General features: G+C 38.4%; 2 protein-coding genes across 30 annotated transcripts in view; one reads left to right on the top strand and one right to left on the bottom strand.

Annotated features, from left to right (window-relative positions):
* CHN1 (chimerin 1) overlaps positions 1-25,168 on the top strand; it is a 225,779-nt gene that overhangs the window by 159,930 nt on the left and 40,681 nt on the right. For 22 of the 23 annotated variants that reach the window (XR_010410189.1, XR_010410190.1, XM_064586703.1 and 19 more), the window contains one exon: positions 18,764-18,841. Coding sequence is in view for 21 of the 23 variants with exons in the window: in XM_064586703.1 (XP_064442773.1) it covers positions 18,764-18,841 (78 nt within the window). In the remaining 2 variants the exon portion in view is untranslated. Of the gene's footprint in view, positions 1-17,989; positions 18,179-18,763; positions 18,842-25,168 lie in introns of those variants that run through there. The other variant, XM_064586716.1, reaches the window with a different exon arrangement.
* Positions 17,461-25,168, bottom strand: part of LOC123839207 (cleavage and polyadenylation specificity factor subunit 7-like) — a 129,125-nt gene continuing 121,417 nt past the window's right edge. For 4 of the 7 annotated variants that reach the window (XR_010410202.1, XR_010410194.1, XR_006789589.3 and 1 more), the window contains one exon: positions 17,461-18,790. Coding sequence is in view for 1 of the 7 variants with exons in the window: in XM_064586732.1 (XP_064442802.1) it covers positions 18,777-18,790; positions 22,473-22,636 (178 nt within the window). In the remaining 6 variants the exon portion in view is untranslated. Of the gene's footprint in view, positions 18,791-20,080; positions 20,241-22,472; positions 22,637-25,168 lie in introns of all 7 variants that reach the window. The other 3 variants (XR_010410198.1, XR_010410199.1, XM_064586732.1) reach the window with 2 other exon arrangements.

Raw genomic sequence — 25,168 nt, 5'->3', positions numbered from 1 at the left:
CCCCCCTTCCCTCCCTTCCCTCCCTCCCCTCCCCCCTCCCCTCCCTTCCTTTCTTTCTTCCTTTCTTTTCTTCCTTCCTTTCTTTCTTTCTTTCTTTTCTTCCTTCCTTTCTTTCTTTCTTTCTTTCTTTCCTTTTTTCTTTTCTTTTCTTTTCTTTCTTTCCTTCTTTCCTTCCTCCCTTCCTCCCTTCCTCCCTTCCCCCTTCCCTCCCTCCCCTCCCCTCCTTCCTTCCTTTCTTCCTTCCTTCTTCCTTCCTTCCTTCCTTCTTTCTTTCTTTTCTTTTCTTTTCTTTTCTCTTTTCTTTCTCCTCCCCTCCCCTTCCCTTCCCTTCCCTCCCCTCCCCTCCCCTCCCCTCCCCTTCCCCTCCCTTCCCCTCCCCTTCCCCTCCCTTCCCCTCCCTTCCCCTCCCTTCCCCTCCCCTTCCCCTCCCTTCCCCTCCCTTCCCCTCCCCTCCCCTCCCCTTCCCCTCCCCTCCCCTCCCCTCCCCTCCCCTCCCCCCCCCCCCCGTTGGTCCAAGCATGGTGTTAGGTGATAAGACTGATGCTGATGATGATAGCAGTGTTGGTATGGTCACCAACACCTAGTCTTGGAGAGCTCTCTGCATGTTAGGTACTGAAAATGCATGCTTTACATATAGTCCATACATTCTACATACATTATTTCATTTCATCCTCCCAACAACGCTATGAGGTAGGTACTATTATCATTTCAGTTTTACACATGAAGAAACTGAAACTTCCCCCCTAGGTCCCATAACTGTAGTAAGTGAGTGGAGATCTTTTACAGATAGTCTTTACTCAGGAGCCAAGCTTTTAACTATTTAACTGTAGATAACACTGAACTTCAGTTAAAAAAAACTTTTTAGGGGTACCTTTGTGGCTCAGTTGATTGAGTGTGTGATCCTTTTTTTTTTTTTTTTAAGATTTTATTTATTTATTTGACAGAGAGAGACACAGCGAGAGAGGGAACACAAGCAGGGGGAGTGGGAGAGGGAGAATCAGGCTTCCCGCAGAGCAGGGAGCCCGATGCGGGTCTCGATCCCAGGACCCTGAGATCATGACCTGAGCCGAAGGCAGTCGCTTAACGACTGAGCCACCCAGGGGCCCCGAGTGTGCGACTCTTAATTTTGGCTCAGGTAATGATCTCAGGGTCATTAGATCAAGCCCTGTGTTTGGCTCATGCTCAGTGTGGAGTCTGCTTGTCCCTCTCCCTCCCCCTTTGCCCCTCTACCCCTCTATTTGCTATCTCTGTATATATATTTCTAAAGTGAATAAATAAAATCTTAAAAAAAAAATTTTAATTAACTATGGATGGAATTATTAGATTGAGGAGGAACGTTTATTTTTTTTTAAGATTTTATTTATTTGAGAGAGAGGCACGAGGAGGGGGAGAGGCAAAGGGAGAAGCAGACTCCCCGCTGAGCAGGGAACCCCATGTGGGCCGATTTCAGAACCCTGGGATCATGACCAGAGCCAAAGGCAGTCACTTAACCAACTGAGCTACCCAGGTGCCCTGAGGAAGAATGTTTATAAACAGCAGCTCCCTGCTTGCATTATTTCTGATCAAAGGACTATATGAGGTGGTCAGCAAACTGCCCTGTGGTTTCAGTGTTAGAGGCTGCTGAAGGCACTCCCAGATTGGGGGAAGAAAGAGATCTGGGATGGAGAGATGTGTAGAAGTCACCTGAGAGAGTCTCAGAAGGAATGGGAGAGGAGGAAGCAGCTTGGAAGGAGGACATGGGCGTAGATTTCATATATATTCAACTTTTGTTAAAGAATGTGGTCATCAGGATTAAAACACGATGGAATTAAATCCACTACTCATCCAATACTTATCCCAATTATAATTGATTCATTAAGTATGTATTTATTTGTTTAATATCAGGTCCTTGTGAAAATAGCTAGAGCTCTATTCTCTGGTACTCACCAGTTTCACTAATGCCTAAAACATAGATATTCAATAGAATATTTTTTGAATGAAAGCTATTTAGGAGAACTTTGTATTGTACATATATACTTTGGCCATTTCTATATTTTCTTTTACTGAATTAGTGGGCTCTGTGAAGTGTTTATACTTTCTCAGGCCACATGTCCAGAACCCCAGATTCTTAATTTTTTATACTATATTCTTTTAAAGATAAAATGCATCTAATCATGTAATCACTGCATTGGCCAGTTTGGAATCTCTCTTATCAATATAAGACTTAGTTAATTGTTGGGGCGCCTGGGTGGCTCAGTCGTTAAGCGTCTGCCTTCGGCTCAGGTCATGATCTCAGGGTCCTGGGATCGAGCCCCACATCGGGCTCCCTGCTCCGTGGGAAGCCTGCTTCTCCCTCTCCCACTCCCCCTGCTTGTGTTCCCTCTCTCACTGTGTATCTCTCTGTCAAATAAATGAATAAAATCTTTAAAAAAAAAAAAAAAAAGACTTAGTTAATTGTTTACCCATAAGATTGAAATGGCTTTCCACCTTGTAAATTATGTATGTCTTTTTGGTGAATTTTAATGGAAAGCTTAATTACCTCTTTCTAAAGACAGCTTAATTAGTTGCTCTGGAGCCTAGTCTCTCAATCCATTGGTTTGGAGGATGGTTTTGTTGATTTGTTTTTATTTAAGGAACACGAAAAACCAGTGAATGCAAAAACAAATATAAAAACAAAACAAAAAAAAAAGCAGGCTGCTCCATAACGCTCCTTGAAGCTGTTAGACATTTGTCAAAGGGCCTGCATGTATCTAATTAAAAGCAACACATAACTTTACTCACCACCATCTAAATAATGAAGAAGGCTTTTAATTGCCAGAAATTAATCACCAAGGCTGACCATACTTATCTGTAAACCATTTGTCAAGCTTAGAACTGAATTGGGGGTGGTCATTTTCAGCTGTAAATATTTCTGCTTGCTCTTGGTTCTGGGTCTTTGTAAGCCTGGGCCTTCCTAAGGTGAGAGTCAGTCTCATGCCATGTTAAGTGATCATATCCCTGGTGTCAGGGAAGCAGAGCAGAGGAGAGAGAGAATAGAGTGTGAAGTCAGGAGGCCTGGGTTTCCATCATGGCTCCTTTGCTTATCTGCAAATACCTTAGCATCACAGAATTTTCCTTCTGAAGAACAGGATTGTGAGGATGCAATGCAGTAGTCTATGTGACAAAGCACTTTGTAGAATCTAAAGCTCTGTGTAAGTGTTACTGAGCTGGGGACAACCTAAGAACCAGACTTGGAATTTTTTTTTTTTTTTTTTTTTTTTAGCCAAAATACACAGAAGAATACAGTAATGAATGTTCTTGTAAAGTAAGACTAGAACAGGATCATGAAGCCAGTTACCTCACAGATTACTTTGTGCTATGTGAAATGACCCTCGAACCAGGCCTGCTGCTGAAAAGGATCTTCCTGGGCCTCCCTCAGTCACCCAGGCCTGCTCTCCTGAAACCAGCTGTGAGCTTCCTGCTGCAAGGCAAGGGATATGCTAAGCCTAGAGAGAAATATGACTCATTTTCCTAGACCATCACTTTTACCCAGTAGTAACTGATTGAAAACATTTTTATATGGGTACGCTATGGGGGAGCTTAGAGAGCCACCCCTGGGTCCCTGCACATCCCTTTCACTGTTGGTTGCTCTTGGGGACATTTTGGTGGGAAAGGTAGTAGAGCTCTAGCCCAAGCTAGCTAGAGAGCCTTAAGTAATATTTGACCTTCTCAACCTAAGATCTTCGCTTGCTCCTTAAATTATTCTCCATTAACCTATCCTTTGTGGAGGAGGAAAGGAGCAGGGTAGATCCCTCTCAGTACAAAATGTCACTGAAAGATGGAGGTTAAATTCTCCTATAATCTTTTCTTCTTCCTCCTCGCAGGAAGTTCATTGCAGTCTCTCTCCTATTGACTAATGTACTTCTGGGCCTGGTCCACGTGCCTGAGATTACTTTTCAGATGTCCAACTCCATTATGGGACACCATATATATACACATGTACCTATATATATGTATGAATATACATAGATAAAGATACATAAAACATGGAGCGCTTGGGTGGCTCAGTCGGTTAAGCGTCTGCCTTTAGCTCAGGTTGTGATCCCAGGATCCTGGGATCGAGTTCCGCGTTGGGCTCTCTGCTCTGCGGGGAGTCTGCTTCTCTCTCTGTCCCTCGCCCCGGCTCGTGTGCATTCTCTCTCTCTCTTTCTCTCAAGTAAATAAAGTCTTAAAATAAAAAAAGAATACTTAAGATACATATATATGTAAAAGAATCTACCTCTTTTAGAGGTTGTTAAAGTTTTCTCTTAATTTCATTAGGATCCTTTGAACTAACAAGAATTTCGGAAAATGAAATACTGTGGACATGATATAAAAAGGTTGATTTTAAAAAGTGCCCAGAAACAGGCTATTTTTACTTTTTTAACATCATTATTTTGATGTAAAACACACCACATAGCAGTGTCATTACAAAAAACACACATTAATGTCTAGCCCTGGGTGAACAATGAACACATCTATGAATTATGCTCATGCTTACACTTCTTCTCAGGGTAATTGTTATGAAAGTTAAATTTTTTACCTTCAGGCCACTCTTGTCATTTTCAAATAATAAAAACAGGTTTTCAAAATAGGTATGTTTGAACTTCACAAATATACTTCATACCATGTGTCAGAATTTATCTTTATTGAGCTTAAAAATATTAAAATAAATTATAATTAGAATATTTTAATCGGACTACACATAAAGGAAATAAGCTTTTATACCTTAAGTTTAAGTAAGTTGGTAACAGGTCCTTTTTGAAATAACCAAAACACAAGGACTTCATCCCACCCTAGTCCATATAAGTCACTGGACGAATGAGAAAGCTAAACTTTTATTATGATACACTGTTGATGGCAAAATGTTTACTGGACTGCAGTAGCTTGAAATAGCCTCACGTGGCAGTTTAAAATCTGAAAATACTCCTAATAATATTGATCTGAGTTGGCATTTTAGTTGTAATTGCCAAATATATAACTAAAAGCTTTCTGTAAAAGTGAAACATCTGTGATTCAAGAGTTTTGCACTGAATTTCAAGTCCCTTAATTGTTCATAAAGTGTTCGTGCTCCTCTAATTTCATCTGTGTTGTTACTGAATAATAATAGTGTTTCTTTAAGTCTTGTAGATAAAAGATACCAAAAATATGGGTAAAACAAAAGTCAAAAAATCAATGAGGGCGCCTGGGTGGCTCAGTTGGTTAAGCGACTGCCTTCGGCTCAGGTCATGATCCCAGGGTCCTGGGATCGAGTCCCGCATCGGGCTCCCGGCTCAGCAGGAAGCCTGCTTCTCCCTCTCCCACTCCCCCTGCTTGTGTTCCTGCTCTCGCTGTCTCTGTCTCTGTCAAATAAATAAATAAAATCTTAAAAAAAAAAAAAAATCAATGATACGTTTCCTACGTAGCCCCTCAGGTTCATTGAGGCGGAAAAACTGAGAATTTCCCATGGAGGTCAATTTCAGCTTTTCATTAGGAAGAACCAGAAAAGAATGTTGTTATGATCATCACCATCCAACCAATCGTTGCCAGTGGCTGAATCTTGAAGAGTGTTAGACTAGAATGTTTAATGGGTAATTTTATGTATATTACATGTATATATTACTTTGTAATTACATACCTCAGGATAAGAAAACATCTTCCATTTATTTTATCTTCCCAAAGTACCTATTATATAAATTGTTATCAATACATCAGGGCTACAATCTAGTATCCTTTAAGAACTTGTAAGTGAAAACCTAGGACTGTGTCTTAGGAACTAACTTTAAAATAGCCATTTATGATATTTGAACAGAAATATGCAAAACCATCATAAAGAGACACCTGGAAAAAGACTCAAAGAAGTGGAAGTTGCTTAAGTCCATCTAAGCACTGATTTAAAGTGAGGGAGCCCCACCAACTGGACAATGAATGTTCCTGGCTATTGGCAGGGCCATCCTTACTGTTTAGGATTGAACCAATGGCTTAACTCTGCATGTTAAGCAGAACTGTACCAGTTCATCTAACCCACTCCACTTGTTCTGATTCCTTTCTCATCAGCACCCTAATTATTTTTTGTTTCCAGTATATGTATGTTACCAGAAAAGAGAATGTTGGTCACCCACCTTATTATAATTCTGTCTCATCCCTTACGATAAACTAGACTACTGTCATTCTGCTTTTACCTTATCAGTTTTATGAGCTTGGTATTATACTGTCACTCTCTCTTGAGAAATAGATATGATCACCTTGAGTTTCTGAGCCTATAAGACTGGGTACCAGACAAAATCCTGTAGTAAATCAGCCAGAGCTGCCTTGTGGGGAACTGGAGATGGCCAAGCTGGTCTTTACCAGCAGACACACCCAAGTCTTTATACCTGTGTGCTGAATGAGTATGAACCTTCCTTTCCTTTGACTTTCTATTACAAATATAGAGAACACCACAGAGTTCATTTAGTCGAGGACTTAGAGAAGTTCAGGGAGTTGGCTGGTATCAGTCAGAGCCAGGCTTGGAAACCGGGCTGTGCGCCATTCCACCCCCTCTCAGGGCCTGGTGTTCTTTGTGCAGAGTGCAAAACACTCCCTCAAAACTGTTGCTTGGAAAATTTGATCATTTCTGTTGTTTCTTGAAAGAATAAGGAATGCAGGGCTGTACTTTTTTGTTTGCATTATGTTTTCAAATGTCCTGTGTTTAAAATTATTACATACGAGTCCGTTAGGGAACATGTTAGAGTATGCAGAGTTTGGTAGTGTCAGTGTTAGTATAATTTAAATTTATTATACACTGAAATGAATGCACCGATGTGCTTTATCATCTGTTTAGGTGGATTTTATGTTAATGCTAGAGGAGCTGTGTAACGAAGACCAAGTTAGGAATGTGACTGATGCCAGTAGCATAAAAATTTAGAGCCCTAGCAAAATGTAAGGGTTTCCTGTGCAACATAAAAAGTTATTTATCCCAACATAACTAAAGGAATTTATAAAGTTCTGTATAGATGTTTTTACTGTTTGACTTAAAATGCATTTGAAAATTTTGATTAAGTGATGAATATGGAAGATACTATAAATTCAGATATAAGCAGTACTAAAATAGTTGGTGACCTGAACGGTACCAGAATTTAAGTGATCTAGAAATTTATTGAAATGATAGCCTTTCAGAATTGCATGTTAACAATAGATAATAGGAGAAGCAGGACAATTCTAGAGGAAAGACACAGAATTTGAAATCACATAGGCCTGGGTTCAAATCCTACTCCTTCCACATATTGAATGACCTTGGGCAAGGTACTTATTAACCTTTCTAAGCTTCTGTCTCATCATCTACAAAGTGAGAATTATAATGTCTACCTTATTGATTGTTTTAACAACTAAACTACATCCTCCATTTGAAGCATTTCCTAGTACAGTAACATGCAGTTATCAGTTAATGTAATGTGACACATTGTCACTAAGTACCTTGGAATATATTCCATTCTTGGCTCTAATCGGAGAGAAATTAGGTTATAAATTATAATTCAGGGGAAAAGGTATGAATAATCTGTGTATCTAGGGTGAGCTTTGCTTGGATCCACAAATCTTCATGATAATAACTTGATATTGGGGGTTCGGAAAGCTGTTTTGTTTTTAATTGATTTATGGTTACAATGTTACATTAGTTTTAGGTATACAGCATAGTGATTCTCCAACTCTATACGTTATGCTATGCTCATCACAAGTTTAACTACCATCTGTAACTGTACTACTGTATTACAATACCATTAACTATATTCCCTATGTTGTACATTTCATCTCTGTGACTTAGTCGTTCCATAACTGGATGCCTGTATTTCCCACTTGCCCTCACCCATTTTGCCCATCCCCTCCCTTTTGGGCAATCATCAGTTTGTTCTCTGTTTATGGTCTATTTATGCTTTTGTTTGTTTTGTCTTGTTTTTCAGATTCCCCGTATAAGTGAAATCATATGGTATTTGTCTTTCTCTGACTCATTTTACCTAGCATAATATCTTTTAGGTCCATCCATGTTGTTGCAGATGGCAAGATCTCATTCTTTTCTTATGGCTAAGTAATACTCCATTGTGTGTGTGTGTGTCTCACATCTTTCTCCATTCATCTGTGGACAGATGCTTCCACATTTTGGCTATTGTAAACAATGCTACAGTAAACATAGGAGTACATGTATCTTTTCCAATTTGTGTTTTCACTTTTGGGGGGTAAATACCCAGTAGAGGAATTTCTGAATCATATGGTATTTTCAATTTTTTGAGTAATCTCCATACTATTTTTCATAGCGGTTGCACCAAAAATTTACATTCCCACCAACAGAGCATAAGGGTTCCTTTTTCTCAACATCCTTACCAACGTTTGTTGTTTCTTGTCTTTTTGACTCTAGTTACTGTGACAGATGTAAGGTGATATCTCATTGTGGTTTTGATTTGCATTTCCCTGATGATGAGTTATGTTGAACATCTTTTTCATGTCTTTTAGCCATCTATCTGTCTTCTTCGGAAAAATGTCAGTTTAGATCCTCTGCCCATTTCAAATCAGATTATTTGGCTTTTTCATGTTGAGTTGTATCAGTTCTTTATATATTTTGGATACTAACCCTTTATTGGATATGTCTGTTGCAAATTTCTTCTCCCATTTAGTAGGTTACCTTTTCATTTTGTTTATGGTTTCCTTTGCTACACAGAAGCTTTTTATTTTGGTGTAATCCCAATAGTTTATTTTTGTTTTGGTTTCCCTTGCCTGAGGAGACACATCTACAAAAATGTTGCTAAGGCCAACGTCAAAGAGATATTGCCTATGATTTCTTTTAGTTTTGTGGTTTCAGATCTCACATTTAGAGTTTACTTTACTCCATTTTGAGTTTATCTTTGTATATGGTGTGAGAAAGGGGTCCAGTTTCATTCTTTTACATGTGGCTGTCCAGTTTTCCCAGCACCATTTATTGATGATACTGTCTTTTCCCTGTTATATTCTTGTCATAGCCTTTGTCATAGATTAATGGGAGATCTAAGCATGGGTTTATTTCTGGGCTGTCTGTTCTGTTCCATTGATTTGTGTCTGTTTTTGTGCCAGTCCCATACTCTTGATTACTACAGATTTTTAGTATATCTTGAAATCCGGGGCTTTGATACCTCCAGCATTGTTCTTTCTCAAGATTGCTTTGGCTTTTCGGGGTCTTTTGTGGTTCCATACAAATTTTAGGATTATTTGTTCTAGTTCTATGAAAAATGCTGTTGCTTTTTTCATAGGGATTGCATTGAATCTATAGATTGCTTTGGGAAGTATGGATATTTTAACAATATTCTAATTCATGAGCATGGAATATTGTTCCATTTGTTTGTGTCATCCTCAATTTCTTTCATCAGTGTTTTATAGTTTTTAGAGTATAGGTTTTTCACCTCCTTGGTTAAATTTATTCCTAGTTATTTTATTCTTTTTGGTACAATTGTAAATGGAATTGTTTTCTTTTTTTTTTTTAAAGATTTTATTTATTCATTTGAGACACAGAGAACAGAGAGAGAGAGCATGAGCAGGGAGAGAGGCAGAGGGAGAAGGAGAAGCAGGCTCCCTGCTGAGCCAGGAGCCCGATGTGGGGCTCGATCCCAGGACCCTGGAATCATGACCTGAGCCGAAGGCAGATGCTTAACATCTGAGCCACCCAGGCGCCCGAATTGTTTTCTTAATATCTCTTTCTACTACTTCATTATTAGTGTATGGAAACACAATCTATTTCTGTATGTTAATTTTGTATCCTGTGACTTTACTGAATTCATTTTTACTTCTAATAGCTTTTTGGTGGACTCTTTAGGGTTTCCTATGTATAGTATCATGTTATCTGCAAATAGTGACAGTTTAACATCTTCCTTATCAATTTGGATGCCGTTTGTTTCTTTTTCCTTGTCTGATTGCTGTGGCTAGGACTTCCACTACAATGAATCAAAAGGGTGAGAGTGGATATCCTTGTCTTGTTCCTAATCTTAGGGGAACTCAGTTTTTCACCACTAAGTATAATGTTAGCTATGGGTCTTTTATATCCTTTATTATGTTGAGGTATGTTCCCTCTAAACCTGTTTTGTTGAGGGTTTTTAATCACAAATGGATGTTATACTTTGTCAGATGCTTTTTATGCATCTTTTGAGATGATCATGATTTTTTTTAAGATTTTATTTATTTGAGAGAGAGAAACAGAGCACAAGCAGTGGGAGCAGCAGAGGGAGAGGGGAAAAGCAGGCTCCCTGCTAAAGCAGGGAGCCCAACGCAGGGCTGGATCTCAGGACCCTGAGATCATGACCTGAGCCAAAGGCAGATGCTTAACTGACTGAGCCACCCAGGTGGCCCAAGATGATCATGATTTTTAGCTTTCATTTTATTGATGTGGTGCATCATCTGATTGATTTGCAAATATTGAACCATCCTTGCATCCCCAGAAAAAATTCCAGTTAATTGTGGTGACTGATCCTTTTAGTGTATTGTATAATATGGTTTACTAATATTTTGTTGAGGATTTTTGCCTTTATGTTCAAGGATATTTTACATCAGGGATATTGGCTTGTAGTTTTCTTTTTCCATGGTGTTTTTGTCTGGTTTTGATATACCCGAGTAATGCTGGACTCATCAAATGGATTTGGAAACTTTCTCCTCTTTTTTTGGAATAGCTTATGGAGAATAGGTATTAATTCTTGTTTAAATGTTTGGTAGAATTTACGTGTGAATCCATCTGGTCCTGGACTTTTGTTTGTTGGGAGTTTTCCTATTTGATTACTGATTCTCTTCCATTACTAGTAATTAGTCTGTTCAGATTTCTATTTCTTCATGATTCCGTTTTGTTTGTTTGTATGTTTCTAGAAATGTATCCATTTCTTCTAGGTTGCCCAATTTGTTGGCATATAATTTTCCATAGTATTGTCTTAGAATTCTTTTTATTTCTGTGATGTTGGTTGTTACTTCTCTTTCATTTCTGATTTTACTTATTTGGGTCTTCTCCCTTTTGTTCTTGATGAGTCTGCCTAAAGGTTTATCAATTTTGTTTATCTTTTCAAAGGTCCACCTCTTGATTTCATTGACCTTTTCTGTTGTGTTTTAGGTTCTATTTCATTTATTTCTGCTCTGATCTTCATTATTTCCTTTCTTCTACTAACTGTGGTCTTTGTTTTTTCTTTTTCTACTTCCTTTAGGTGTAAGTTTAGATTGTTTTGGGGAGCTTTTTCTTTTTCTTGAGGTAGGCCTATAAATTTCCCTCTTAGAACTCCTTTCATTGTGTCCCAAAGATTTTGGACCATTGTGTTTTTATTTTCATTTGTCTCCATGTATTTTTTTTTTTTTTTTTTCTTCATTGACCCATTGGTCTTTTAGTAACATGTTCTTTAGCCTTTGCATGTTTGTGGTTTTTCTCTAGTATTTTTTACTTGTAATTGATTTCTAGTTTCATAGCTTTATAGTCAGAAAAGATGCATGATATGATTTCAGTATTTTTAAATTTATTGAGACTTGTTTTTTAGCCTAACATGGTGATCTGTCTTGGAGAATGTTCCATGTACACTTGTAAAGTATGTGTATTCTATTGTTTTTGGATGCAGTGTTCTGTGTATATCTGTTAAGTCCATCTGGTCTAATGTGATATTCAATGACACTGTTTCCTTATTGATTTTATGCCTGGATGATCTATCCGTTGATGTAATTGGGGTATTAAACTCCTCCCCTACTATTACTGTATTACTGTCAATTTCTCCCTTTATGTCTTTTAATATTTGCTTTATGTATTTAGGTGCTCCAATGTTGAGTGCACAAATGTTTACAATTGTTATATCTTCTTGTTGGATTGATCCTTTTATCATTATATAATGCTCTTGTCTTTTGTTACAGTCTTTAAAGTCTCTTTGTCTAAGTTTTTTTACCTCCGCTTTTTTTTTTTTTTTCCCACTTTCATTTGCATGAAATATCTTTTTCCTTCCATTCACTTTCAGTCTGTTGTGTGTTTGGGTCTGAAGTGAGTCTCTTCTAGCAGCCTATAGATGGGTCTTGTTTTTTATCCATTTCACCACCCTATGTCTTTTTATTGGAGCATTTAGACAATTTACATTTAAAGTAATTATTAATAGCTAAATACTTATTGCCATTTTATTCATTGCTTTCTGGTTGTTTTTTTACTTCTTTGTTCTTCTCTTGTTCCCTTTCCTTTTGATTTACACTTGACTGTTAATCTTACCTTTCATTCTCTTTATTTTTTGTGTAGATATTATAGGTTTTGGGTTTGGGATTACCATAAGGTTCATCTATAACATCCTCAGTATGTATTGTCTTGTTAAGTTGATGGTCACTTAAGTTTAAAGTAAACATTCTTTAAAAACTACTTTATTTCCTCTGCCACGTTTTATGTATATGTTGTCCTATTTTACATCTTTTCATTTATAATTTTTTTTTTCTAATTATCACCTTTTCTTTTCCACTTAAAGAAGTTCCTTTAACATTTCTTGTAAGGCCAGTTTAGTGGTGATGAACTCCTTTAACTTCTGTTTTTGTGGGGAAACTCTCTCTCCTTCCATTGTGAATGATAACCTTGCTGGGTAAGGTATTCTTGGTTGTAGGTTTTTTTCTTTAAGTTCTTTGAATATATCATGCCACTCTCTTCTGGCCTGTAAAGTTTCTGCTGAAACATCAGCTGATAGCTTTATGGGGTTCCCTTGTATGTAATTATTTACTTCTCTCTTGCTGCTTTTAAAATTCTCTTTACCTTTAAACATTTAAATGATTATTTGTCATGGTGTGGACATCCTTGGATTCATCTTGTTTGGAATTCTCTTTGCTTCCTGAACCTGGATGTCTATTTCCTTCCCCAGGTTAGAGAAGTTTTCAGTCATCATTTGTTCAGATAAGTTTTCTGCCCCTGTATCTCTTCTTCTTCTGGGACCTCTATAATGCAAATGCTTGTTCACTTGATGTTGTCTAAGAGATCCCTTAACCCATCCTCCTTTTTATAAATTCTTTTTTTTTTTTTTCATTGTTCAGCTTGGGTGCTTTCCATTAGCCTGTATTTCAGATTGCTGATCTCTTCTTCTCCATCTACTAATCAACTGGTGATTTCCTCTAGTGTAGTTTTCATTTTAGTTATTGTATTCTTCAACTCTGATTGATTCTTTTTAATATTTTCAGTCTCTTTTTGAAGTTCTCACTGAGTTCTTCCACTCTTCTCTCCAGTCCATGGGCATCTTTATGATCATTACTTAAACTTTTTATCAGGCATATTGCTTATCTCTGTTTCATTTAATTCTTTTTCTGATATTTTGTCTCGTTCTTTCATTTGGAGCATATTTCTCTGTCTTCTCATTTTGCTTCACTTTCTGTGTTTGTTTCTATGAATTAGAACAGCTACTTCTAAGCTTGAAGGAATAGTCTTGTGTATGGTCATACCCTGTGTAGACTGTGTGTGCCTAGTGGCTGGCATGTGCTGGGGGTCCTGGAGTACTCCATGCTGGGGCTGCCCTCCTGGGATGGCTGGAACTGAAGAGGGCATGGGGTGGGGCAGCCCCAGAGCTGTCAGTGCAGAGGGCTCCCTGATAGGACAGCTGAAGCTGAAGTGGGTGTAAGCCAGGGGGTCCTGGGGTTCTCTGTGCAAAGGGCAACCTGGCAGTAGAGCTGAAGCCGAAGTGCATACAAGTGTGGGGGCGGGAAGGGAGGGCCCTGGGGCTCTACGTGCAGAGGGCACTCTGGCAGGACAGCTGAAGTGGGTGTAGTCTGGGGTGTCCTGGGGTGCTCAGCAAAGGAGGTGCCCTGGCGGGCAGCTGGAGCTAAAGGAGGTGGGAGCGAGGAGGTCCCAGAGCACTCTGCACTGGGGTTGCTCCAGTAGGTCATCTGGAGCTGAAGTAGTGTGGGCCTGGTGTGTTCCAGGGTGCTTTATGCTTGTGTCATCTTAGTGAGCTGGAGCTAGAGCCAACGGTGACCGGGGGTGCCCCAGTATATGCTGTGCTGGAGCCACCTTGGTGGCACAGCTTGGTTTGGTGTGGGAGGCTCGAGGCTCATGAGATGGCAAGCCAGCTGTGCTCCTGTCTGGGCTATAAGGTGGAGGGGAACGTAAACCATGGCACTCACCAGCCCCTTCAACTTGGAGAGTTCCAGCAGCTACCCTGCCAGAGAGTTCCAGGGCTGGATCTTTCATATTGTAGTTGTTTTTTAATTTTTTATTTTTTAATTTTCACTTTTTTATTAGTTTCAGAGGTAGAATTTAGTGATTCATCAGTTGCATTTAACACCCAGTGCTCATGACTTCAAATGCCCTCCTTAATGCCCATCACCCAGTTACCCCATCCCCCCGTCCACCTCCCCTCTTGTTGTTTTGTTGAACTGTGGCCAGCTCATAGCCCCTATCCCTTCCCACTGCAGTTTGCAGTTTCAAGGGGAGCAGTTTCCTTCATTAGTCTGTCTGGCTGTTCTCTATGAGGTCTTTCTTTGGTTGTGCAGGAGCTGTTCAGTCAACCCTCAGTTCTTCAGGAGTGGTTCCTCTATAAATAGGTGTAGGTGTGCTATGTACGTGGAGGACATGCATTCAGGGTCTTCCTCTGTTACCATCCTGGACCCCAAAAATCAAAGCTGTGTTCTTAATATCTGAATATTAATATTTTATAGAAATTGCAGAATTTTGCTAAACCTGAACCAAGTTTACCCAATAGTTAATGTAGTTACTCTTCATCTCTCCAAACTTCTGGGCCATGCCAGCTAGAACATTCCTTTATGGTGCTTTTCTGATGGAATGTTGACTTTACTTAGTTAACTGGAACATTGTGTTCATGAGTCTGTGGTATCACGATGATAGTCAAAGGAGGTGGCTGGCTGTGTGAGGTCCTTTCAGTTTCCTACAGAATACTCTTACTGTTAACGAGGTCTGACATACAATAATTAGATTTATTCCTTTGGCAGAAGTCTTGGTCCTATATTAAAAACCAGATATTTGTGGAAAAGGAAGTATAATCAGTCATTTGTACCTTAGCATGAATAAGTTGATAAGATCCTTCCCTGTAAGCAGGTTTTGAGGTGGGAAGGTGGACAGAACAAAGATTACTCAGAGTTTGAGCCTAGGGGTTCAGACTGCCATGACAGGATAAGCTAAGGATTGCAGAACAGTGATGCTTATGATGTGTCCTTAAAGCACCTGGTTACAGCTTGACCTGAAGCTTATACTGCTTAGGCCAGTGGCCTTGGGCCTTTTACATGTTTCACAGTCCCACTATCTTAACCCTGATCTTGGAAATAGAAGTCCTTAGATACAAGGAAAGGAGGGAAACTTCTATTTATTGATTACTGTCTGTGCCAGGAATAATGCAAAATGCTTCCCCTATACTATCTCATCTAATTCTATAATGTAAGTACTTTTATACACATAAGGAAACAAAGACTGGAAGAAATTAGTAACTTGACCAGGACATGCCACAGCCAGTAGATGACAGGGTTAAGATCAGCACTTTTGTCTGGTTCCACGACCCCTGGCCCTATTGTACTACACTTGGTGAAAATGAGAGACTAGTTTCACATAAATTCAGTATTATTACTAGACAAACAACCGGCTAGAGGGGTAGTGGTGGAAATTTCTTTATTTGAAAAACAGCAAATGTGTTCCCTTCGAAGGTCACCTGTTTCCCCCTGCTGTTTCTTATTCCTCACACAACTGCCTCCTACTACACACACACCATTTTTGTAGTCCACTTCTCTATATTGTAGATGGTATGGACAGACGCAGACACCGAGAGGGTTGTAGAATCTGCCTGTTCTCCATTGTTTTTTCCAGGCTCGTCCCCCTCATTTACGTGAATGTATCAAGGATGGCCAGAGTTAGTTATAGTCAAAATGAAAAACTGAATACTGTAGGCCTCTTTTCTTTCAACTATGAAGTGAGGATAAAATACACTTCATAGGCATCTTTCTGTGGATTTAATGGGATTCTGTATGTAAAGTGCTTATTAGCTAGGTGCCTGGAACATGGATATTTAATAATAAATGATAGCCATCATTAATAGATTCTGTAGCTATCTAAATATGGCCAGATAAATATAAGGATGAGTGGTATATATTTGTCTAGAACATCAGAACATTGATATTAGTTCTGAACTTTAGAATTAGCAGTTCTTATGACTTGAGAGCTACTGCACCAAAATTATGGCAGAAGCACATTATTGCAGGTTATTGAAGGCATCCTGCGACCAAAAAAACCCTAGCCCTTTGAGAGTAGCTAAGAACTTCATCCTGCGCCATTGTTTTCTATCTCCTGTTGCCCTAGGTAGCTGCCCAAATTGCAATTAATCCAGTATGTCTTGATTAGGTACCAAAATTATTTGGGAGGAAGAGTGACCTTGCAGAGTCTACAGTAGACTTGCCTCTCAAAGACAAAATGTGCACTTTGGCCCAGCCATGAATTTTCTCTACCATTAGTCTTTCTATGCGTTGGTTGAATTTAAGTTACTACAGCTGAAGAACTGGGGATGGTTTATAATAAAGGACCTTGATCAGAAATACTCAGGGGAGAAAAAAAAGCTGCTTTGAGTTACATGGGTGATTGTTTTCTTTAACATAGTAATGTAAACATTAAGCATTAAACATCATAGAAAGAAAAAAATTTACTGTTCAATTTGGCTTTGGAATCTTTTCTAGTGTCTACTGAGAATTGGATAAACTTCACCTTCAGTTGTGCATGACTAAAGAGTTGGTTGGCATTTATATTTTTAGTCATCACATGACAAACTAGGTCTAAACTGAAAAGTAATTTAGGTTAGGCAAGGAAAGTTCTTTCCATTGTATTTTCTCTTAGAACAGGAGCATTTTATTTTTTGGTCTTGATCACATAAGGGTATAAATATGTGGGAATGAAATACCTATAGATGTAAATATTAACTTCTGCCTTTTATTAGAAAATTTTTTTTTCATAAATTTAAGTAATCTCTACACCCAGCATGGGGCTCAAACTCACAACCCTGAGAACAAGAGTTGCATGCTCCTCTGATTAAACCAACCAGATGCCCTTAGAAATTTTTTTAAAAGAGTAAGACATTTTAAAAGAAGGGACTATATACTCAAGTAAATTAAAAAATCGGGGAATGTTTAGAAAATCAGTCATCAATATTTCTAATATCTAGCATGGTTTAAGAACAACTTTATGTCCCAATTAAACTAGAATCTGCATTGGGCACATACCCCCTATAGATTATGAAATCTGAGATAAATTGTGTTCAGCAAATGGACTGAATTCATTTAAATATAGTAGTGTAACAACTGGAATCATAATGGGTTAAACTTAATTACTATAACATGAGGAAACAAATGGGAGATGTTTAGTGAACCAATATGGGAAAACTTGAGCTTCTTATAGCAGTTGAGCAAAAAGTGTAGGTATTGCTCTTAAACGGAGCTGGATTTGTCTCTTACCCAGCACCCTTCCCACCTTTTTATATCAGCAAACAGATATAAGCACAGTTACACGACATCTCCGACCTATGTGCATGAGAAATTATTCCTAGCTGGCTCCCACTATGATCTGGCCTCAAGCTCTTTGAATTAAGAATGTTGAGACTAATAATCAAAATAAAGACCGGATCCATTTACTTACAGATTCGCAACAAAATCCTCCTTAGAGGGAGACAAAACTGACCACTGCAGGGTGTTAGCAGTGTTATATGCACACTCCTTGTTTTGCATGAAAATAGTGTGCTATCTAGTTAAACGCCTTTTCTTTTTACCAGCTTTTGCTCATCTTTAAAAAAATTGGGGTTTTGTTAGCAAACCTCAGCCCATAATGCACAAAGGAGGATATAGATTAGCCTTTCATAATTTACCAGGCAGTGATGGTAAATTCTTTTGAAACCTGATGCTGTATGTTAATCTTCCTTTGCTTTTAATAGGTAAAAGAAATATTCGATTTTGTAATAATGCATGACTCATTCATGGCTCATTGTCTTCCCACTGTTTGTTTTTTTGGGTTTTTTTTTGTTTTTTTTTTTTCCTTTTCCTTGAGCCAGCAAGAAAATCTTACATGAGAGGAGGGAGGAAAAGAGAGTTGAGGAATACAATACTTAAATACTGTTGCTCGATTCTCATTGGTTATCGCCTTTCTTACGGTGACCAGTCTAATCCAGCCTTCCTTGTCAAATCCCTTCCCTCCCCACCCTCCCTGCTAGGGGCTCCACAGGGTGTCTGCTGGCTAGAAGCTGACTTGCAGGCAGTATGTAGGCATCTTTCATCCAGAATGGACAGTAATATATTGAATAGAGAAGGAAGCTTTTAGAAATGTATCATTTGTCCAAATTGCATGGCTTTTAAAAAGAGATAGAGAGATGCTGAATGTTTTGTATGTTAGCATCGACTCTTTATTTCTGTTCAGACTCTTGAGTTTTCAGAAGCTTAAATATAGAGCCCTTTAAAAAAAAAAAAAAAGAAGAAAGAAGAATTTTTCTGGTTAGTCGACCTCTTTTTAAGAAGTGCTTCATCATCCTCCTCCACCTCTCCGCGATGTTTCTCTGCAGCTCTCTGTAGATTAGGGTTCTGTGCTGGCTGGCAGAATGCTCATTTGTTAGCTGAATAGAGTTCACCGACATAGATCAATATAGGTTTTATTTCTTTCCTGAATTCCAAAATGCCATCCAAAGAGTCTTGGTCGGGTAGGAAAGCTAATAGAGCTGCAGTTCACAAATCAAAACCAGAGGGCCGTCAGCAAGATTTATTGATAGCAGCCTTGGGAATGAAACTGGGTTCTCAAAAGTCGTCTGTGACAATCTGGCAACCTCTGAAACTCTTTGCTTATTCGCAGTTGACATCACTTGTTAGAAGAGCAACTCTGAAAGAAAACGAGCAAATTCCAAAATATGAAAAGGTTCACAATTTCAAGGTAAGAATATTTGTTTTTAACCTTTTCTTAGAAGAGAGAAAATGCACATTGCTTGCAATATACAGTGTTAAAGGAATCTCTTTTGAGGTCTTTTAAAAACTACGATGACTGGACTAAAATGTGCTTGCTATTTAAAATCATGCTTAAAACATCTTCATTCCTTATTTAAGGAATAGCTGACTAAAGCTAATAGAATCCAACTCCATTTTATCTAATGCTGATTTAGTACTCTGCTTAATCAATAATACACTCAATGGTAAAAGTCTGGACTGACATTTAAAAGGTCTCATTTAATATTGATTTTGGCATTATTTTTATTTGTGATGCAAATATATCTAACTACCTTTGTCGGATATTTCATGAGAGGATTAGATCTTATCTCCCTTCCTTCCTGGTAAAAAGCTTTGGATATAAGAGGCGTGTGTTATTGCATCTGGATTGAGCAGATGGTCTGCATTTCCCACAGTTTCTGTCTTTTCTCCTCTGTTAATGAATTGACCATGATGAAAGGAGGATGGCTACTCTGGGACTGTTACTGCTGATATAAGCAGCCTCTCTTTACTTTTTGAGTATTGCTTTCAGGGTGTGTGTGTGAGAGAGAGAGAGAGTTTAATTATTGTGTTAATGTGTTTTACCAACTATACTTTAATCATCTTTCGTCAAGATATGTGTGTGTTGATTCAAGTTGCCTGCATGCACAGCATGATACAAGGCCTTAGAGTTGGGTCCTTTGCATCTAACGGGGGAAACATGCAGTATGAGGCTGTACGTACAAACACCCAGGTACACTTAGTGGGTGTGCTGGCATTTCTAGTCCCTTCACAGGAGTTAGAAAACTTGATCATCAAGTTGGGTGTCTTTAGAGGTCATCAGTTTTAATGTTAGAGGGCATATGGTTTCAAAAGATGATAGGCTGGAAACCCTGATCTTCCATTTATTCAACATTTCTTCAGCAGATATATTCATTCAGAATGTACTAGGCTCTGTAGTAGAAAATCTCACTTCACATTTGCAATTCATCCTGATTTTTAACACTAGCATTTATTTCACTCAAAATGCTCAATACCAAGCCCCCCAAATGCTCTACTTTTTTAGCGAGGAATAGATTCTTATAATCTTCAGATCATTTTGGGATAAAGGATAAATTCTAAACTGGACTATATAAAGATTGCTAATATTTCAAGGTAAACCAAATAGCATTTTCTTCTCCCTCTTTAAACATATTGTTAAGGACCTTACCTTTCAACTAGTATCTTTGATTTTAAATGAAATGGAGACCATTCAGTATGTGCATCCACTGGTCAACCACCTCTTCCATTTTTGAACCTAAACAGTATATGCAAGTTACTAGGCCTCAGTTTCTTCTTGTATGACAAATCAGTCTTACAGGATTTTTATCCTGTAAGAGAATGACCCCAAAGTATAAAGTTATATGCATGCTCGGTCGAAAAAATAGCCATTGAGGTTTCTAAGCAAGAAACTAGAAACGGCTGAGATTTAAAAATACGTCTCTAAAGATGTCCCCTCTGGTGTGTTCAGCAGGAACAGACTGACCTATTAAGGATGCCATTTTAGTGCTAAATCAAGTTCATTGATCAAAAGCAAATAGTAAGTCCATTCAGGGATTTACATAAACACATTCTTTTTGTTGTTGTTGTATCCTCCAGTACTTTTTCAATTTTAATTTAACACATGGTTTTATGAGCAAATTTTGAACAGCCAGAAAGTGCTGACTCTGGGACCAAGGTACCCAAACTGTTATAAAGATACTTGTGTTTTTAAAGGGGGGCGGGGGGCCACATTAAAAAGAAGTCTGCTTCCTTCACTGGAGTTAAACAATTAAAATCAAGTGGGCTGTATTGCTCAGGAAAGAGCTCATATTAGAAAGCGAAGTTCTATTACATATTTTTATAGTTACTAATAAGGTCAGAAGTCTCAGAATTTGACTCTTTCCATTGAAATTACCCTTTGTTATTTAAAAAATGTTTCTGTGGGGTGGCATTATAAAAATGAGAAAAGAAAGGTGGGAGGGGTAGTCACACTTGACTTCCAAGAACATCCCTCCCGCGCCCCCCCAAAGAATTCAGACTTTGTGGCAGGAGCACTTCTCTCCCACACAGATGTTCACTTAGAAGGTCACTGCTTATGGTATGTAAGTATGTACAGCTCAGAGATTTATGGTGGGAAGAACTTGAGCATTTATATGATCGTAATCATTCATACGACCTTGCCCTTGACTGTTTTCTGTGTTGGTAAAGGTGGATTCTGCAATCCACAAGCCCACTCTCCAAAGCCTCATTTCAGTGTGGCTTTCTTTTTCGCTTCTTGAACTGCCTTGCTCTGTAACATTGCTCAGTGGCGTTGAGCAGTTGCCAGGTCGCATTTCAGAAGGAGAAGCTAAGAATACCTTATGCCTTCAGTGAAAGCACTCACCAAGCTGAGACCCCCCCCCCCGCCAAAAAAAAAAAAATCAACTAGGCCTAACTCCAGACAGGTGTTTTGTTTTTGCGTTTTTTTTTTTTTAAATAGAAAAAATGAAACAAAGCAGGAAGGCTTCCCATTTACTGTTATGTAACATGGCCTTTTAAATTTTTTCTATTGTTATTTATAAGGATTTGATAAAGAATCTATCCCAAGAAACAGTTGTCTCTCTTAGGGAGATAATCATTTAAAAAATAAATGTACCACATCCTTTAAAACTGATTATAATTTGTCAACATAACTTAGAGCAAAAATAATTTTAACTCTTTCCGGGATCAACCTCTCACTTTAAGGACTGCCCCTGTGCTAACACAACAGAGGGAGAATACAAGTGTTAACTAAAACACCTCTGACATTAAGACAGAGGGACTCCAGCAGCAGTGATTATATCCTTACACCCTACATCTGAGGTTCTCTGGACGGACTGATAACAGAGACCCAGCCCTGGCCCTCAGGAGCTTGCTCATCATTTATATGACCTTGGGCAGACTGCTTGATCTTTAAACCACTGGTTCTACATCAGAAGAACTGAGTTCCTGGTAGGTGTTAGCAGTTACCAAGTACCTATTTTCCTTTTCTGAATCCATACCAAGGCTTTTTCTTGCCCAGGTACAGAGGTCATGATGCAATTGAGAACCCCGGCATGACTGTGGGGCTAAAGAAAGCTCTAGCTTCTTTCTTAGCTCCCAGGCAGAGTTAGACGTTATGTAAGAGCAGTTGCATTTCCATGCACCACAGAGTACAGTGAAATCCTCTGTGTGGCTCTTATTCCTTCCAGATTTAACTATTTGGTGTTTCATTTGGTGTAATTTAGATAACTCTATAAAATCAAGATTCCATATAATGAAAACAACCACAGAAACCTGGCTACTTAGGCAAATTAAGTAATTTAAAGAAAAGAACATTAAGAATTACAGTGAGAGAATACTTTAAAATATGACTTTAAAGTAGACTTGAAGTGGCAACTGGTTCATGTTAGAGTCTCAGATACTTGCATTCTGCCTATAAGTGAAAGATGTAACATATTATATTAATAGATTTAATGTTGCCAAGATAATATGCAATGAATCCCGAAATGTGAACTGATACTGTAATTAGACTATCACATGAGCCTTGTAATATTTACTAAAATTACTGATTCAAGACCTACTGGGTTTAAACCGATGAGAGTGAACCCATCGATCCTGGTAGAGCAGACCTGCTGCCATTTGATAAACGGGATGATCGAAATGGCCAGCTCTCCTGCTGAAAGTGGTCTTTCCTTTCCTCCGAAGGACACAGATCCAAGACCTGTGGTCCTCATTTGATTCCCATCTGAGAATAAACACAAAATGAACCATCAAATAAAAATAGAGTTATTGTGAAGGGTGGAATTAAACTACATGATCTAGAAGTTATTTTGCAGCTCTAAAATTCTCTTGGGGCGGTTGGCTAGCTCAGTCGGTGGAGCGTGTGACTCTTGATCTCGGGGTTGTGAGTTCGAGCCCTCCAATGGGTGTAGAGACTGCTTCAGAATTAAAGTTCTCTCGGGTTTTTTTTTTGTTTTAAGATTTTATTTATTTGACAGAGAGAGAGAGACACAGGGAGAGAGGGAACACAGCAGGGGGAGTGGGAGAGGGAGAAGCAGGCTTCCTGCCGAGCAGGGAGCCTGATGCGGGGCTCAATCCCAGGACCCCGAGATCATGACCTGAGCCGAAGGCAGTCGCTTAACCAACTGAGCCACCCAGGCACCCCAGAATTAAAGTTCTCTTGATTACATTATATTGAGAAGCATTAAGATTTGTTAAGGTAATTACTGTTTTCCACTGTTAAAACTTTATTAAGGCCCATATGAGGACAAGATAATAATGTTTATTTTTAAAAAGAATTAACCTATATATGAAGGAATATTTTTTTAAAACTAGTTATATCAACAGTCCGTGAACTATCATATTCGCCAAATGGGCTACCTGTGCAACCATCACAACACCACCATCCCCCACTTCTTTACTCATCTCCACTCTTCCTTCCCCTGTCCCTATATTTAGTAAGATGCAAATGTTCAAGAAACATCTGCTGAATGACTAAATGAGCATACAATATGACAGGAGGGACCTTTCTTTGTGGTGGTGGTGAGTGTTGTTATTTTGAAATCATTTCTCCCACAGCAGGAAATTTCAACATAAAAATAGGTTCTCCTAATGATTTTAAGACACATACTGTTACAATTTTTTAATCAAATTCATGTGAGTTTTTTAAATGCAGTAAAACAATATCATGTCTTATATTTGACTGGAGAATCTGTGTTCACATTTTAAGTGTCAGAAATTTGAATATTGTTTTGAATTAATAGCATTATAAAAAGTTAAATGCAATATAACTAATGGAAAAGGCAACCTAGAATGTCTCATTATTAAACATTATTGCCCTTCCTGTGGGTAGGACTATGGAGTGTCTGACAGACATTTTAAAGGAATAAATGTTTTCCTTCAAATAAAAGATTAAATTGAATTATATATATAATATTCTATTCTAATATATTCTATATAGAGAGAAATATATACCTACACATTTCTAGTTTATACAAATAATTTATATGTGTCTGTGTATATACACACAAAATTCCCAATTCTTAATGTGGGTCACTTGTAAGGGAAGATAAAAATAACAAAGCTCAGTGCAGAGCAGGGGTTTTTCTCTCCTTAGGGCAGTCATGGAGGCAAAGTGGGAGATTGGATAAGATCATCTGTAAAATCCCTGTAGGCATTGTTTCTGTTGCTGTTTGGTACAGTACTTACCAGGTGCTACAGAAGCCAAAAATAATGAACACACGCTAGTCTGCTTTTTATCTCTGTCCCTAAAGGTGGTGAAGAGGACCACAAAAACTCATCATGCATTTCCATCCAGGCCTCTACATTGCCCCTCAGCATCATGACCCTCTCAGCCCTGTCTATCCTTTTTATGGTTTGTAATGTCTGCTGAGGAACTGGTTATGATGCCGCAGTACAAAGAAGGTTACTGCCTGCCATTAATAATCCAAAAAGAAACATTTCACAAGCTTTGCCCAGGTTGCTTATACTTCTTTGTAGCCATTTTATGAGGTTAGAGAATTTAAAATGTTATACTTAACCCAAGAGAAACCCATGTTTTATGGATCAGAAGAATATTGCTAAAATGTACATACTACCCAAAATGATCTTCAGAGCCAATGCAATTCCTATCATAATCCCAATGGCATTCTTAACAGAAAAAGCAATCCTAAAATTCACATGGAACCACAAAAGACCAAAGCAGTCTTGAGCAAGAACAAAGCTGGAGGCATCCGTACTTTCTGGTTTCAAAATATATTACAAAGCTACAGTAATCAAAACAGGATAGCACTGGCATAAAAACAGACATATAAACTAATGAAACAAACAGAAAGCCCAGAAATAAATCCATGTGTCTTCAGTCAACTGATCTTCAACGAGGGTGCCAAGTACACTAAATAGAAACAGGATAGTTTCTTCAATAAATGATGTTGGGAAAACTGGATATCTATATGCCAAAAAAAAAAAAAAAGGAGGAGAAGAAATTGGTCCCTTATTTCACGCCATATACAACAATCAACTCAAAATGGATTAAAGACTTAAATATAAGACCTGAAACCATAAAACTACTAGTAGAAAACAGGAAAAAACATTGGTGCGGGCAGTGATTTTTTCAGATAGGACAGTAAAAGCACAGGGAACCAAAACAAAAATAGACAAGTGGGATTGCATCAAACTAAAAAGCTTCTTCACAACAAAGGAAATACTTGATGGAATGAAAATGCAATCTATGGCATGGGAGAAGATATTTGCAAGCCATATATCTGATAAGGGGTTA

This window comes from Mirounga angustirostris, unplaced genomic scaffold, assembly GCF_029215605.1.
Source record: "Mirounga angustirostris isolate CCGP_5_RB_7025 unplaced genomic scaffold, mMirAng1.0.hap1 SCAF_3, whole genome shotgun sequence".
Lineage (NCBI taxonomy): Eukaryota > Metazoa > Chordata > Mammalia > Carnivora > Phocidae > Mirounga > Mirounga angustirostris.
This window is presented reverse-complemented; position numbering and strand designations above follow the sequence as displayed.